Source organism: Zeugodacus cucurbitae, chromosome 2 (genome assembly GCF_028554725.1).
Source record: "Zeugodacus cucurbitae isolate PBARC_wt_2022May chromosome 2, idZeuCucr1.2, whole genome shotgun sequence".
Classification (NCBI taxonomy): Eukaryota; Metazoa; Arthropoda; class Insecta; order Diptera; family Tephritidae; genus Zeugodacus; species Zeugodacus cucurbitae.
Window position 1 is genome coordinate 41,236,907 of NC_071667.1, and position 17,822 is coordinate 41,254,728.

The 17,822-nt window shown below is 37.6% G+C and overlaps 1 protein-coding gene and 1 long non-coding RNA gene across 6 annotated transcripts in view; both read right to left on the minus strand.

Moving 5' to 3' along the window:
* LOC105220438 (uncharacterized) overlaps nucleotides 1–16,896 on the minus strand; it is a 151,459-nt gene extending 134,563 nt beyond the window's left edge. For 2 of the 5 annotated variants that reach the window (XM_054225975.1, XM_054225969.1), the window contains exons 1-5: nucleotides 16,572–16,896; nucleotides 16,410–16,514; nucleotides 10,230–10,373; nucleotides 10,050–10,161; nucleotides 1,166–1,299 (exon numbers count right to left, since the gene is read on the minus strand). In XM_054225975.1, the coding sequence (XP_054081950.1) occupies nucleotides 1,166–1,299; nucleotides 10,050–10,161; nucleotides 10,230–10,373; nucleotides 16,410–16,514; nucleotides 16,572–16,751 (675 nt within the window). In that variant the 5' untranslated portion in view covers nucleotides 16,752–16,896. The remainder of the gene's footprint in view (nucleotides 1–1,165; nucleotides 1,300–10,049; nucleotides 10,162–10,229; nucleotides 10,374–16,409; nucleotides 16,515–16,571) is intronic. The other 3 variants (XM_054225973.1, XM_054225986.1, XM_054225978.1) reach the window with 3 other exon arrangements.
* On the minus strand, nucleotides 4,780–8,222 carry LOC114805097 (uncharacterized). The gene is made up of 3 exons (XR_008470089.1): nucleotides 7,157–8,222; nucleotides 6,938–7,005; nucleotides 4,780–6,856 (listed from the first exon to the last, which is right to left on the minus strand). It is a non-coding gene; the product is annotated as an uncharacterized LOC114805097 (long non-coding RNA).
* Nucleotides 16,897–17,822: the final 926 nt, after the last annotated feature.

Below are 17,822 nucleotides of genomic sequence, written 5' to 3' on the forward strand. Positions count from 1 at the left end.
GGACTGCGCCCCACGCGTCGGTTGGGCGGGAGGAGGGTAATCGTTTGGGTTAATAATAATAGTATATTGAACTTTTTTTGTAGCACAGTGTATACTATGTACATATGTATGTATATTATTTTTGGTCACTGCACTTGCTGCTCTTCAAAACCGGTTTTTCGCATATATCTTTGTTGTTTTTTTCTTTTGTCACTTGTATAATTTTTATTATTATTATTATTTTTAAACACATATATACATATATATTTATATATATATTTTTATTAAAATATATTAGAATCTTTATAGTTCGAAGGACCATGTAAAATTACTCACCGTAGTGTTCACTTTCGATTCTTATTTTAAAAGAGAAGACGCACTTAATTCAGAATCGATATAAAAAATATGTTTAATAATAAAATTCGGTGATTTGATACAAATGAAAGGATATATATAATATACAATATGTTTGATGAAAAATGTAATGACAAATGTTTGTTTTAAATGTATAAAATGTATATACAAGATAGAAAACCGGGATTTTGGGATCCTTTTTGCATTTTACCTATTCTATTGATTGTTTGTAAAATTGTTATAGATTTAACGCTTAAAAGTTGTATTTGATTGACTAATTTGGATTTTTAGATCTGTCGGAGCAGCACAGGAAACAGCAGGATCAAGAATGGGTATGCGTCTATGTCTCTGGCATCTGTTATGCGAATAATGTCGCATAAGGAAGAAACGTCGGAGAAAGAAAACTAATACACCGACTCTTGTTGGTCTCTTTTTTGAATTTCTATATGCAAGCTTTGAATGGGTATTTACGGTTGGAGAGGGGCCATCAGACATTTTCATGGACGGATTTTCGTCCATCTTTGAGTATGTTTAACACCATTTCTTTTTTACCTCGTACGTTTCTACAAACGTGTGGTTAAATGGTTCTACAAAATGTGGTAAATGAAAGGTTTAATAAATTTATGTATGTCGATTAGCGAAAGCATCTTACGTTGGATAGTCTTGAATTATTCGTAGTGAAATAATATAACTCTTGTTTTCGAGCTTGAAGTTGGCTAAAGTTTAACACTGTATGGGTACCAAAAGTATGTATTTTATTCACTTTTTTGTGTTTTATGTGTAGTTCCAATGAGGAAATTTGTAGTATAATAAAACAATTTAGTATTATTACCTGCTCTTTTGTGAAAAAGTTAAAATATTCAAGGTAGCGTAATGCAGATTTCTTGTCTTCCCAAGCTTTTTTTACATAAGGCATCAGAATTCGTTCGAAGTCGTCACGATCAAGAGCAAGCAGTTCCACTTCCGCTGGTTAATAGATATACGTTAGAAATATTACGAAAATAAAATTTATTAAAAATAAGATATGTCGAGATTGAATCAATAACAGTGGTCGGCACTGCTTGGCACAGTTGTACCGAACTTACATCACACGTATGCTTAGGCTCTATCGTTCAGTCGTTGTCGAACCAGCAACGAATGAACATCTTTAAGAGCGCTACGTCCAATTTATGGTCAGCTCATTTATAGCTCCTGCAAACGTTTTAAGGATAATGATTTAAGGGCATGCACCTGGAATGTCCGGACCCTTAATTGGGAAGGTGCCTCTGTCCAGCTGGTTGATGTCCTCATACGACTAAAGGCTGACATCACCGCCATCCAAGAAGTGCGATGGACGGGACAAGGACGGAATAAGGTGGGTCCTTGTGACATCTACTACAGCGGTCATATAAAGGAGCGCAAATTCGGTGTTGGATTTGTGGTGGGAGAGAGACTCCGTCGCCGAGTCCTGCCATTCACCCCGGTGGATGAACGTCTAGCCACAATCCGCATAAAAGCGAGGTTCTTCAACATATCGCTTATTTGCGCACACGCCCCAACGGAAGAGAAGGACGATGTGACCAAGGATGCTTTCTATGAGCGATGTCAAAATCGTGCTTGACGATTTTAACGCAAGGGTGGGTAAAGAAGATGTCTTTGGCACAACAGACGGAAAATTCAGTCCGAAACACGGCCTGAGGCTGATCGACTTCGCTGGGGCCCGAAATATGGTCGTCTGTAGTACCAGATTCCAGCATAAGAAAATACATCAAGCTACTTGGCTGTCTCCTGTCGAAACACGCGTAACCAAATCGATCACGTAGTGATAGACGGAAGACATGTTTCCAATGTTTTAGACGTGCGTACGCTCCGAGGACCAAATATAGACTCGGACCATTATCTGGTTGCAGCGAAGATACGCACCCGCCTCTGTGCAGCAAAGAACGCCCGTCAACAAACACAAGGAAGGTTCGACGTCAAAAAGCTGCAAATGCAACAGACAGCCACGAAATACTCTACTCGACTTGCACTCCTGCTCTCTGAGAGCACTCCTCAGCATCTCGGTATAAGGGAACTGTGGGACGGCATCTCAAACTCACTGCGTACCGCAGCAACCGAAACCATTGGCTTACGGAAAAGTAAAAAAAAAAACAGCTGGTATGATGAGGATTGTCGTCTCGCAGTGGAGAGAAAACAGACCTGCCTGGATGGGAAAGATACCGAGAGCTGAAGAGAGAAGCGAGACGCATTTGCAGACAGAAAAAGAAAGAGGCCGAAATGCGTGAGTATGAAGAGCTTGACAAGCTGGCCGACAGGGGTAATGCTCGAAAATTTACGAAAAGATCCGGCGACTAAAGTGCCTTGGAGACGATCAAATAATTGCGTCAAACACTTTAAGTGTGTTGGTGTCGTCGGCTAAACGTACGCTACACCGACCTGTTGTCGGCTCTGTTTGATGAAAATCAAAAATTTTTGATATTTCTATTTGACGGACGATAATTTGATCGTTTCCACTCATGTTTGACAAGCATAAGCTCATTTGCAGGGAAGATTTCAAGCTGAGAGGACATAAAAAGTGAAGTGAAGAAGAAAAAAGTGAATTGAAAAATAAAATAAAATAAAATAAAACAAAAGAAAATAAAATAAAATAACATAAAATAAAATAAAATAAAAAATAAAATAAAAAATAAAATGAAATAAAATAAAATAATCCACCTTGGTTAGTAGTTCTTTAATGTGTCGCAATCCATTCGCAAAAAATTTCAATAATCCGTTTTGCTGGATATTTGTAATTCTGCAAGAAGATTTTCATGCGTAAACTTATTACGCTGTTTGTACCAATTCTTCATCCACTCCGCCTTCTTCTTTTCCAATTTTTTTTCATAAGAATTGCAGCACGTGCCAATAATAGATAATCATCATCCGACGATGACATGATGACCGTTCGTTACGAGCTCAAAACTAAACTGATGTTTGATGTGTTAATTTGAGCGTTTGCGGGCAACACACGATTGAACATCACTAACACATATGCACTGTTTGACGCAATTAATTGATCGTCTCCAGGGCACGTAACTGAAGGTTTTAAGACCGGAGCACACTCCTGTAGGACCCCCAAAGGTGATCTAGTTATTGATGACCAGAGTATACTGAGTTTGTGGAGGGAACACTTCTCCAGCCTGCTGAATGGCAGTGAAACTACAACACCAGGAGATGGCGAACCCGATTCCCCAATCGACGACGATGGAGCAGATGTTCCATTGCCCGACCGTGAAGAAATTCGAATAGCAATTACCCGCTTGAAGAACAATAAGGCGGCGGGGGCGATTGATTACCGGCCGAGCTATTCAAATACGGTGGCGAAGAGCTGATAAGGTGCTTGCATCAGCTTCTTTGCAGAATATGGTCGGAAGAAAGCATGCCTGACGATTGGAATCTCAGTGTACTCTGCCCAATACACAAAAAGGGAGACCCCACAATTTGCGCCAAACTCCTCAACATCGCGTATAAGGCTCTGTCGAGCGTATTGTGTGAAAGACTAAAGGCCACCGTCAACAAACTGATTGGACCTTATCAGTGTGGCTTTAGACATGGAAGATCAACAACAGATCAGATATTCACCATGCGCCAAATTTTAAGCAGACCCGTGAAAATAGGATCGACACACACCATCTCTTTGTCGACTTTAAAGCTGCTTTCGACAGCACGAAAAGGAGCTGCCTTTATGCCGCGATGTCTGAATTTGGTATCCCCGCAAAACTAATACGGCTGTGTAAGTTGACGTTGAGCAACACCAAAAGCTCCGTCAGGATCGGGAAGGACCTCTCCGAGCCGTTCGATACCAGACGAGGTTTCAGACAAGGTGACTCACTCTCGTGTGATTACTTTAACCTGATGTTGGAGAAAATAATAGGAGCTGCAGAGCTAAATAGAGAAGGTACAATCTTCTATAAGAGTGTACAGCTCCTGGCGTACGCCGATGATATTGATATCATCGGAAGCAACAACCGCGCCGTTTGTTCTGCTTTTTCCCGCATGGATAAGGAGGCGAAGCGAATGGGTCTGGAGGTGAATGAGGACAAGACGAAATATCTCCTGTCATCAAGCAAACAGTCGGCGCACTCGCGCATTGGCTTCACGTCACTGTTCACTGTCATAACTTCGAAGTTATAGATAATTTTGTTTATCTGGGAACCAGCATTATCAACACCAACAATGTCAGCCTCGAAATCCAGCGCAGAATCACTCTTGCGAATAGGTGCATTGACATAGTTCAGCGAATAAAAAGACAGCGGCTACGCTGGCTAGGTCATGTTGTCCGTATGGACGAAAACACTCCAGCCCTGAAAGTGTTCGATGCAGTACCCGCCGGAGGAAGCCGAGGAAGGGGAAGGCCTCGATTCGGCCTACGCTGGCTAGGTCATGTTGTCCGTATGGACGAAAACACTCCAGCCCTGAAATCGCCAATCACATACATCATTTATAGCTGAATAGCTCCGTCCATAAGCAAAATATGAGTTGTTGGTGAGGCAGCAATCCACACGTACTACATGAGTCGCACAATTGCATTACGAAAAAATTACGGTTTGTTGCGGCTTATGGGCCGGCGACGTCTTTGGTGATATTGGAACAAGTTTTCACTTTTACTGTTTATTTAATTCTTACAACCATGTATTTTATTAAATTTCTACCTCATTCTTAAAACACTACATATGTAAGTATTTTAGATCCTTATTTTACATAAAGGTATTCTTTTTCAGTTCTTTGAATGTGGGGATAATATAAAATAATTTGAAAAATTAAAATATTTTGAATATATGTCATTAAAATGGAAAAATCGGTTCCGATAAATTTGTAGTAAGCTGCAAAGAAAAAATAAAGCTAAAAAATAATGGCTAAGGTCGCGTGCTCACCATTATATTAATCTAGTAAAACGAAATCCAAATTTTTCGAGACAGTTCGTAAGACACGATTTCGTACTAAAACTTTTCAAACAGTTTGTGATTGCTTGACTCAGTATTGTTTTCTCACGCGTCAAAGATGGACACCAGCAAAGAAAAAACATTGTATGTGTTCATGCCAGAAGAACACTCGTCTAAATACGAATTAGAGGACAATGTAGAAATTATCAATAGCGAAAAACCGCGAATACTGATTATAATAAGTACACAACAAGAGAGAAGGAAGCAGAATCACGGACGGACGGACGGAAAAGGCGCCAACACCGGCTCAGTGAAATCACCGCGGATCACCCCAACTCAACAAACCATCGCGGGATTACCCACCCATATACAGGTCGTATTTGTAATTATAATACAAATACAAATTGTATGTATAAACACTTACACTCAGACGCAAATACACTAAATTTCTTTTATATAAAATACTAATAATATTATTTTAACGACGAGTACCTCGACAGTATGATTTACATTTTTTCGATAAAGGCGAGAACACAAACTAGGTGACTGAAAATTTAAATAGTTTTTTATGGTAATTTCGATGATTTTTATATTGAGTTATAAATACCAAAATGATCAGGGTGACTCCGGATGTCCGTCCGTCAGTCCGTCCGTGCAAGCGATAACTTAAATAAATATTAAGACACCTGAATGAAACTTGGTACATGTATTTCTTGGCACTATAAGAAGGTTCAACAAAAAATTCTGGAGTCAATTCCTTTAGACACCACATTATGCAGTAAAAAATTTAAGGAAACAGTATGGAAAAATACCAGAAACCTTAAATTGCAAGACTGCACTCAAATTAGTATACATAATTGGATATGACATTGTTGGTGTTGTTGATACTGGTTCCCAGGTATACGAAATTATCTACAACTTCGAAGTTATGACTGCCAACAGCCTCGAAATCCAGCGCAGAATCACTCTTGCCAACAGGTGCTACTTTGGACTGAGTAGGCAATTGAACAGTAAAGTCCTCTCTCGGCGAACCAAAATCAAACTCTACAAGTTGTTGGTAGAAAATCGGCTTGTCGTAAATATGTATGAATATATATGAGCATGCGCTTGTTGTTTTTGTAGAACATTGCTTTTGATTTTTGGTGGTTGACAAACTTACGCGCACGCATATCAAAAAGAAGTCTACTTCGGCTCATTAGTGAAACACTAGTGAGTTCACTACTTACTGGTAACCACCACTGGTTACCCACCATAATACCGGCAATACAATCACTCATGAATTTAACACGGCGATGTCATTGGCGGTAACCGATTAACACTATTCACGAGTGATTTCACCGCCTATACTTCACTAGCTACTTCACCACATATCACTGACTATATATCATTAGTTATCTCACAACTTACCGACTATTAAATTTCACTACTTTCTTCACTACCTCTCAACCTAGCTAATTTATTCCAAACATAATTAAACACAAATTTTATTAAAATTTTATATAATTAACAATATTAATTTTTATTCAAAATTTCTTTGTTTACAATTATATTTACCATATGAACAACAGAGTTGGTTAATATCAGTCAAAATTTTTGTGCACTTCGGCTGGATTCAAAAGCGACTTCGTTGAACATGTGATAAAGAAAGAAAATAATTAAAAAGAAATCTAGTTGATATTAAAATTGTATTACAAATTTCATACCATATTTATCACTGCACTTATATCCCCAAGCCACATTTCTAAGAGTTCCATTAAAATTTGGTGTTGATCTTAAATGATTAAAATAATTCGAAACAAGTATTCATATTAGTAAGGTGTTAATAATTTAAATAAATGTACATACAAGGATATTCATAAATACATACGTGCAAACACTTCCAAACAAAGCATATAATTATACAGCAATGTTGGAATTCTTACCTCTTTTCATTGTGCTGGGCAATCCATTTTTTTGCATACATATATACATATAAAATATTTATATTTTCTTTGTTTTTATTCACTATTATTTAATTTAATTATTCACCTTTTTATAACACTTTTACCGATTTTTCTTTGTTTTTATTCACTATTATTTAATTTAATTATTCACCTTTTAATAACACTTTTAATAAACAATTAACGTATTAGAATCCGCGACGCGAGATCAATTGTACACCACCCTTATTTGTCGCTAATATTCTACTGAGAGTACATATTGAGCACAACATTCTTTAGATCATGCTCTCTTCTCTCTCTCACGTACTATTGCTTCTCTGCATTACCTCGTTGTCGTGAATTCTCTAGTTACTTGTAACACAAGAATTCACTAGTGCAATTCACCAATTCTTACCAGCCGTACTGCAGGGTAGTTGTTATTGAAGTTATACTTCTTATACGAGTTCGGAACAGTTGCGATAATTGTTGCTCAACAGCAACATTATGCATAAACATACATATGTACATGTTTATATGTCATTGAACAAACACACAAACTTACATTTGTATATGTGTGCACGTAAGTTTGTCAACCACCAAATTTACATTATCCCAGTGAACAAACAGAAAAAAATTATATCATGGCATTGGAACCAATGACAGGTCATGTCGCGCTTTGCGAGATGAAATGAGAAAATTACGTCGAAATCCAATTGTCACCTTAGAAAAAGAATTATTCGAGTTTCTTAGCACAAGAAAATGTTTATCAATAACATCATTCAATTGTCAAAGTCTTCGTGCTCATGTTGATGATTTCTCAGATAGAAGTGCTGAACACAAAGACGACGACACGACACAAATGTCGTTATGAAGCCAGCGTCTTGAACAATTTGAAGACGGCAGCGACTTATCAAACAGCAATCAATAAAATTTACATATTTAGTTTAAAGTGAAATTATTTGTGCAAAAAATGGTCGATTTATTTGTTTTAAATAATCGATTGTTATTATAAATGTTATATCAAAGCTATTTTACGTTTCTGCTGGCAAAATAACGTCATATTTGTTATATTATTTGTTATAACTTTGAATAATTTTACATTTCACATGTTAGTGGCAGCTCTACCATTGCCATTGTCGTCGGCAAAATTAGAAACATTTCTAATTTGGCGACAACGACAACTACAAGCCTGTTTTCGCGTAGTCGTGCTGTTGTCAAAAAATCTGTGCCCATAAGAACGTATTTTAATATTTGACAGATGTCGCTCGTCGCTTGTCGTCTTCTATGTGTTCAGTACAAGAGTGTTTAAACAGTCAAGCATCTTGATGTAATCAGAAACATTTAGGAACGACAACGAGCCTCCAGTATCCGTACCAAATTTTGATTTCGTTGTAAGATTTCAACGAAATGAAACAAGAAATTCAGGCGTTGCTATTTATCACAATGAACAAGACAAATGTCATATTCTCACTCCACTTAGATATAAAGGCTCCGTACGCGAGTGATGCTGATGTGACGATATCAACATCAACAAGAATTGGCGATTTGTGTGCGGTAGAATGCAAAATGAACCCTAGCGATAATCATTAAAATAAAAAATTGAATTTAATTGCCATTTATATATGTATCACCAAATTCATCGATGAGACATATAAAATTATTCATCGGTAAAGCTTTATTACCGTTGTCAACTGCAGGTTCGCAAGCTTTTGCGGATATTATCGGAGAACCAGTAGAGTATAGCGAACAACCGGTACTCCTAAATTTCTCATTGCCAGAAGCTGAACCATTACTGGCATTTCTCAGAGAGAAATTTTCATTAGAAATGATCAATGGAAGAAATGATCCTACGACAAAAGGAGGTACGACAATTGATGCGGTATTCGCGAGAAATATAGATAAAAAAGATGTAAGACATTTCATATCGTATTTTAGTTATCATAATCCAATTGTAAATATTATAGACATCAATCCGTTAGAACCCAGAAATGATAATTGATTTGGACTTTGGTTTATGAAATGTGCATAATAAATTTATAAAATGTGAATTTAAGAAAGTGCCCCCAAATCGGTTATTTGTATATATCTCGTAAACCAATAAAGCTATATAAACCAAACTTTCTGCAGTCGTTTCTCTTACGTACCCCGCCACACACCATGAAAATAGTTGAAATCGGACAATAGCCACCCCCACCTCCCATACAAAGGTTAGGTTGAAAATTACTAAAAGTGGGTTATCTCACTAACGAAAAACGTCAGAAATACTAAATTTTACAGAAGAAATTGCAGAAGGATGCTGCACTCAGATTTTTTTACAAAATGGAAAATGGGCGTGGCATCGTCCACTTATGGGTCAAAAATCATATCTCAGGAATTACTCGACCGATTCGAATAAAATTCGGTATATAATATTTTTTTGACACCCTGATGGCACGTGTGGAAAATGGATGAAATCGGTTCACAACCACGACAACTTCCCATGTAACTCAATTTTGAACTCCATCTTATTCCTTCACTTGATGATATATACATAAGGAACCAATGAAGATAGCGAAATAAAACTTTACACAAATACTGTATATGATCTGTGGCATCACTTGTGAAAAATTGTCGAAATCGGACTATAACTTTTCAAAGCCCAGAATACCGAATGAAGAGCCCCATGGTAAATTTTGACCGAATTTCGGTAAATCTCTCAGGTATCTTAATTTAATTTAGAGGAAATATTTTTCTTCTAATAGTGTAACTTCCCCTACCTCTCATATACCTAATTATATGATTTTCAAATTGGGGCAAATTGTGTGTTATCTTAATAAAAATATATCAATAAATTACGAGAGTATAAAATGTTCGGTTGCACCCGAACTTAGCCTTTCCTTACTTGTTTTTTACTTACATTTACTGGTGAATGTATGCTGTCTATTTCGATTTTCAAGGAAGTCTATATCGCCTAACCATTCACCAGGTCCGCTTATATACTCCAATTTTTCAATGTATTTCTTTTTTATCTGGGAATGAAATATAAATATATTATTCGAACAATTTCCATTTATTTTATTTTTATTTAATTGTTTACTGAATTCCAGATTTTCGTTGTTACATTTATGTCGCCAGTAAGCACAAAATAAACGCACAATGGTTCCCTTCCTTGTTCCAATATTTTTCGTTTTGGGCCGATAATTATGAAATATGCGTACGGTGCCAAGCGGGCGCGTAATTTCTATGTTGTTTAATGTAAATTTTACATATTTCTATTATTATTATATGCATACATATATATAAAGGAATTAAAAAGCAAAAAATATTAATAAACATGTTTAAGGAAAAATTAAAATTAGTACAACAAAGCAATTAAATCGCAATTTGTAATTCTCTGGTATTGTAATTCCATAAAAATTATATGAACCGATTTCTGTAAAAATAGGTCCAGCAGTTCCTTAAAAATTGTTATTTACTCAAAAGAGGGCGGCGCACCGCCCTTCTTCCAATTTTAATATCGTGAAAGATACTTTTATAAAAACAGGGTATGTATTAAATTAATAAACACATTTTTTTAAGCTAAATTGTCTCATATCAAATGCTATGATCCAATTTTTTTAGAAAATTTTGCAGCAACTGACAGCAGGCATATTGCTGCTCTTCCATCAACTAATGTTGACTGTCCTCTTAATTCATATTTGAATAGAAAAGGGTTTTGCAGTATCAATTAATGAATATATCGTTCTTAGGTTTGTGATCACCGTTTATGTTTTCCATACATTTTTAAATTCCAAAAAAATGCAACACATGACTATGAGATAGATGACGTGTTTGCAGAAGATTTTGATTCTCCAAACAATGATATCAACTTTGCAGAAATACATATACAGTATGTCAATAATAAAAGCGTTTACTTTTCTAAAAAAAAGTAATATTTTCTGCACTGTACTCGGATTTCCAAATTCTGAGTGAGAGTTGACCAGTATAATAGGAAGACATATTTTTGTTCTTTAATCATGTAAAACATCGAACATATTCAGAGAGATAATGCATTTCTATAATGTTGAAATATAAAGAGGCAGCATTTTCATCGAGAAGAGAAAAGGCTATAAGTTTACACATTGAAAATAATGCGGCTCTTAAGTAAGTTAATTGATCACGATTGTTAGTCGAACAAACTTACAATGGATTTAGTATGACTTTTCGACATTTCAACCAAAAATTTATTGACGTGTAATTGAAATCCTATTTTGCAGCGTCGAAGATCTATGTATGTATTTACGAAAATACAAAATAATTGAAAAATGCGAATAAAAGGGATATTCCGAATGAGTTTCGGGCGCAATCGAACCACTGCGACGCCCACAAAATGGCGATAACCGAAAACACATAAAGAGCTATAACTAAGCCATAAATTAAGCTATGAAAGTGAAATTTGGTACAAAGGGTTGTTCTAGGAAGGGGCATATTTGGATGTAATTTTTTTGGGAAAGTGGGCGTGGCTCCGCCCCCTGCTAAGTTTTTTCTATATATCTCGTAAACTACTAAAGCTGTATCAACGAAACTCTCAGGAGTCGTTTTTTTCCTTATATTGTCCAAAAATGGAGGAAATCGGATTATAACCACGCCCACCTCCCATACAAAGGTTACGTTGAAAACTACAAAAAATTCTTTAATTCAGTAAAGAAAACCAACAGAAACCTTAAATTTCAATATAAAGAAGGTACAGAAGAGTTGCACTCTAAATGGTATACAAAATTTTAAATGGGCGTGGTTCTCTCAACCAATTTCAATGAAATTCGGTTTTTAATATTCTCCTTGCATCCAAATGACGTGTTATGAAAATAGGCCAAATCGGTTCACAACCAGGCCTACTTCCTAAATATCAGAACTTTGAAGACGATCTGAATTGTTTACTTTACAATATATAAAGTAAGCACTAGTGAAGATATCGGAACCCTAACGTTGCACAAATTCTACATTTATAGTGTGGGATCGCCCTTCTAAAAATCGTCGAAATCGTACCATAAATTTTCAAGGCCCCATATATCGAACATAAGAACTCAGTACTTCTAATTTTTTTACCGAAAATATTCGTAAGTCTCTCAGATATTTTGAAGAAATTCGGAGGGAATATCTTTCTTTTAACAATATGTCTCCGTGCCTAAAATACGTGACATCGGGTCATAACTTCTCCTAACTCTCATATACTTAATATTAGGGTTTTCAAACGATATGACGAATATGTGGGTCAAATTGTGTTATATTAATAAAATTAAATTAATAAATTGCGGGAGTATAAAATGTTAGGTTACACCCGAACTTAGGCCTTCCTTACTTGTTTTTAATGAATTTGAGTAAACATAAAAACTTAAAATTAACAAAAGTATTTTCAATTTTAACTTCAAATAGTTTCTAATTTGGATTCAAAGTTGATGTTAGTTGTTTCGACTAACAAAGTCCGCAGACCGTGTCAAACGATACACGTCCAGGGTTAAAGAGAATTGGTACAAAAAAGTGCAAAAACAATGCAAAAACAAACAAAGAACAAGAAAGGAAGGGCTAAGTTCGGGTGTAACCGAACATTTTATACTCTCGCAATTTATTTATTTATTTTTATTAATACTACACACAATTTGACCCACATATTCGTCATATTCCATTGAAGGTTGGAAACCCTAATTTTAGCTATATGGGAAATGAGATCCTCATGTTGTATATATGGGACCTTGAAATCTTATTATGTGATTTGGACGAGTTTTAGAAAGGCGATCCCACACTATAAATGCGGTATTTGTGCAAAGTTCAGTTATCATATCTCCACTAGCGCTTAACTTATACATTGTAAAGTAAACGTTTCAGATTGATTTCACAGTTCTGGTATATAGGTAATAGGCGTGGTTGTGAACCGACTTGCCCTATTTTTACAACATATCATTTGGATGCCAGGAAAATATTACGAACCAAATTTCATTGAAATTGGTCGGGTTGAATGCAGCCCTTCACCTTCTTTATGATGAAATTTAAGGTTTCTGGTGTTTTCCCTTGCTGAATTAAAGCATAAAGGTGGGTGTGTTTATAATCCGATTCCCTCTATTTTTGGACTGTATAAGGTAGTAGGAGGATGGGATCAAGTGTAGAAGTTCACGTAAGCGAGGAAAGTTCTTGATTGTCATTCACTTGGGAGTGACCAGAAACGATTCTTCTCCACATGATTCAAGCAGCTCACGACTTCCGGTTTTAGACCAAGTATCCTCTGGGTAGCAAACAAATATCCGTTTGAAGGCGAGCTAAAGAGAGAAGGCAAACCCTCTTTTGCGGTTGTGCGTAGGGTTTGGGACCCACCACATAAAAACGAAGTACCAATGAGAAATCGAAGAAAGCCTCGGATGAGACACCCCCTTTTTGATGACGACCCCTGCAAACGTTTTAAGGATAATGATTTAAGGGCATGCACCTCGAATGTCCGGATCCTTAATTGGGAAGATGCCTCTGCCCAGCTGGTTGATGTCCTCATACGACTAAAGGCTGATATCACCGCCATCCAAGAAGTGCGATGGACGAGACAAGGACGGAAGAAGGTGGGTCCTTGTGACATCTACTAGAGCGGCCATATAAAGGAGTGCAAATTTGGTATTGGATTTGTGGTGGGAGAGAGACTCCGTCGCCGAGTCCCGGCATTCACGAAGCGAGGTTCTTCAACATATCGCTTATTTGCAACTACGCCCCAACGGAAGAGAAGGACGATGTGACCAAAGATACTTTCTATGAGCGCCTAGAACGCACCTACGAGCGCTGCCCCCGTCACGATGTCAAAATCGTGCTTGGCGATTTTAACGCTAGGGTGGGTAAAGAATGTGTCTTTGGCACAACAATCGGAAAATTCAGCCTCCATGACGAAACATCGCCAAACGGCCTGAGGCTGATCGACTTCGCTGGGGCCCGAAATATGGTCGTCTGTAGTACCAGATTCCAGCATAAGAAAATACATCAAGCTACTTGGCTGTCTCCTGATCGAAACACGCGGAACCAAATCGATCACGTTGTGATAGACGGAAGACATGTCTCCTGTATTTTTGACGTGCGTACGCTCCGAGGACCAAATATAGACTCATCTTATCTGGTTGCAGCGAAGATACGCACCCGCCTCTGCGCACCAAAGAACGCCCGTCAACAAACAAACAAACAAAGGGAGGACGTCGAAAAGCGGAAATCGCAACAGACAGCCACGAAATACTCTACTCGACTTGCACTCCTACTCTCTGAGAGCACTCATCAGCATCTCGGTATAAGGGAACTGTGGAACGGCATCTAAATCTCACTGCGAAAAGCTGCAGCCGAAACAATTGGATTTCGGCAACGACAAAAACACGCTGGTACGATGAGGATTGCCGTCTCGGAGCGGAGAGAAAACAGACTGCCTACCTCGTGAGGGATGGGATAGATACCGAGAGCTGAAGAGGGAAGCGAGACGCATCTGCAGACAAAAAAAGAAAGAGGCCGAAATGCGTGAGTACGAAGAGCTTGAGAAGCTGTCATACAGAGACATACAGACAGAGGTATGCTCAAAAATTTTTTGTAAGAATGAAGCGACTTAACGAAGGTTTCAAGACCGGAGCATCCTCATGTAGAGACCACGGTGGTAATCTGGTAACTGATGTCCAGGGCATACTGGGATTATGGAGGGAACACTTCTCCGACCTGCTGAATGGCAGTGAAAGTACAACACCAGGAGATGGCGAACCCGATTCCCCAATCGATGACGATGGAACAGATGTTCCATTATCCGACCATGAAGAAATTCGAATAGCAATCACCCGCCTGAAGAACAAAAAAGCGGCGGGGCCGATAGATTACCGGCCGAGCTATTCAAATACGGTGGCGAAGAACTGATAAGGTGCATGCATCAGCTTCTTTGCAAAATATGGTCGGAAGAAAGCATTCCTGACGATTGGAATCTCAGTGTATAAAAAGCGAGATCCCACAATTTGTGCCAATTACCATGGGATAAGCCTCCTAAATATCGCCTATAAGGTTCTATCGAGCGTACTGTGTGAAAGACTAAAGCCCTTCGTCAACAAACTGATTGGACCTTATCAGTGTGGCTTTAGACCTGGAAAATCATCAACTGACCAGATATTCAACGTGCGCCAATTATTGGAGAAGACCCGTGAAAAGAGGATCGACACACACCACCTTTTCGTCGATTTTAAAGCTGCTTGCGACAGCACGAAAAGGACCTGCCTTTACGCAGCGATGCCTGAATTTGGTAACCCCGCAAAACTAATACGTCTGTGAAAGTTGAAGTTGAGCAACACCAAAAGCTCCGTCATGATTGGGAAGGACCTCTCCGAGCCGTTCGATACCAAACGAGGTTTCAGACAAGGTGACTCAGCTGCAGAACTAAATAGAGAAGGTACAATCTACTATAAGAGTGTACAGCTCCTGGCGTACGCAACCGCGCCGTTTGTTTTGCTTTTTCTCGCATGGGTAAGGAGGCGAAGCGAATGGGTCTGGAGGTGAATGTCATCAAGCAAACAGTCGGCGCATTCGCGTCTTGGCTCCCACGTCACTGTTGACAGTCATAACTTCGAAGTCGTAGATAATTTCGTATACCTGGGAACCAGCATCAACAACATGAACAATGTCAGCCTCAAAAACCAGCGCAGAATAACCCAAAAACCCATTTGGGGCCGGGGCCATGCCCCCAAAAAAATTACATTTGGATATGCCCGATCCTAGTGTGATCCTTCGTACGATAATTTTTCTTTTATAACTTTATTTATGACTTAGTTATGACACTTTATATGTTTTTGGCCATTTTGAGGGGGAGGGAATGGTCCGATTTTGCCCATTTTCAAAACCATCCTCCTCACGGTGCCAAGGAATATGTGTTCCAAGTTTCATTAAGATATCTAAATTTTTATCAAGTTATCGCTTGCACGGACAGACGGACGGAAAGACATCCGGAGTTCAACTCCACTTGCTCAAATAGCCCGGCTTCATCTGGATGATTAAAAGCACTAAATGAATTTTGTTCTCAAATCTCGAAATAGTTTTTGATAAACTGAAAAAAAGGTTATGCCGAAATGGACAATAATACTAAAGAACTTAAATATAGACATTACAAAGGACCGTTAAATGAGCAAACCGATTATAGTCTCTGTTGTGCTTTTTTGTTAGGTTATACGAAGAGTCTTCTGAATTTTAAGCATACCCATCTCCATAAATACCAACATTTTATTCCCACATTTTTGAGTGCAAACAGTTTACTTACGGGCGGTATTTGTGAAAAAACAATGAGATGAGCCATTAGATTGACCAACGCTAATCTTTCTGAATTACTTCGGAGATCTCGATACTTATGCAAAAGGTTTTTTTCCTACAATAAAAAAACGTTTGCAAAATATGTGGATTTTAATTTTATCAGTATATGTACGGCGTTTGTAAGTATTCCTGTTACTTTTGGGCGGTATAACGGTATCTGCGTTCCGTGTTGATCTATTAGATTTGACAACCATTGCTGATTCAGTAAAGCACTACGGGCCAACTGCTTAAAACGTATAGTAAGTTTCAGTTTTTCTTCCTGTTTTCCACTTTGAATTTCTGTGTGTGGCATTTTGATTCCGTAAGTTTAACCAGAATTTTGAAGAATTACAATCAGTAAAATACGGAAAAATATATTTAATTATACATATGTATAAAAGCCTTAATTGATGAAATGACATAACAATTTCTGAACAATTTATTTTGAAAAAATAATAATCTGGTTATAAGCCTTCTATGGTATTGAAGCAGAGTCGTATACATTCTCAAATTTCTGGTTTTGGGAATTGCTTTATGAAAAATCTCACACATTTCTGTTTTTTGTATCATTAATTTTTATTTCCACACGAAAGAGAATTTCGTATTATTTAATTAAATATAATTTCGTTTTCAGCCAAAGCATAAATTATGCGCTGGCCCGACTTGCATTCTCCACCACGGAAAAGTATGTAATAATATATTTTAAGGGATAATTTAGTAAAATAACTTGAACGGACGCACATTGGATAACAGCTTAACAATCTCGTTCTATTCTGCAATAGATTTCGATGTGGGGTTACCATATATATCCAGGGTATCATATTACTATTCCAAAATGAATGCACTTTGCTATATCAGGGATATAATATAATATAATATAATAGATATAATATTAAGCCTCGAAAAAGCGCAGTGAAAGAACTGCAAATCTGCATATATTTTTTACTTCTAACTTCGCTAATTCGCAAAGATATTCAAAAAAGTGAGGTCGGAGGAATTTTGTCAAGATCTCGCATAGGCGGGGCATTGTTGTGGACGTGTGCGGTCGAGTTTTAATGCGCTCCGTGATTTATTTGATTTATCTAACATAAAACAAATAAAATTAAATAAGTAAAATACGCGGAAAATCAAAATCAAAACATAAAAAAACGAACGAAAACAAAAAGTTTAGCATCAATAAACAAATTATTAAATAAAGTGAGCAAAACAAACAAAGAAAAAAATAAACATGAGCGCTGCGCAGCCTCAACAACAGGGTCGTAGGCATCCTTTGAATACTCTCACAAATAAACAATCCAACAATGAGAAAGATGTGTCATCGAAGCGCTCAGCCGAGCAGCAGAAGGGATCAGCAGAAGCAGACAAAAACAGCAAGTACGCAACA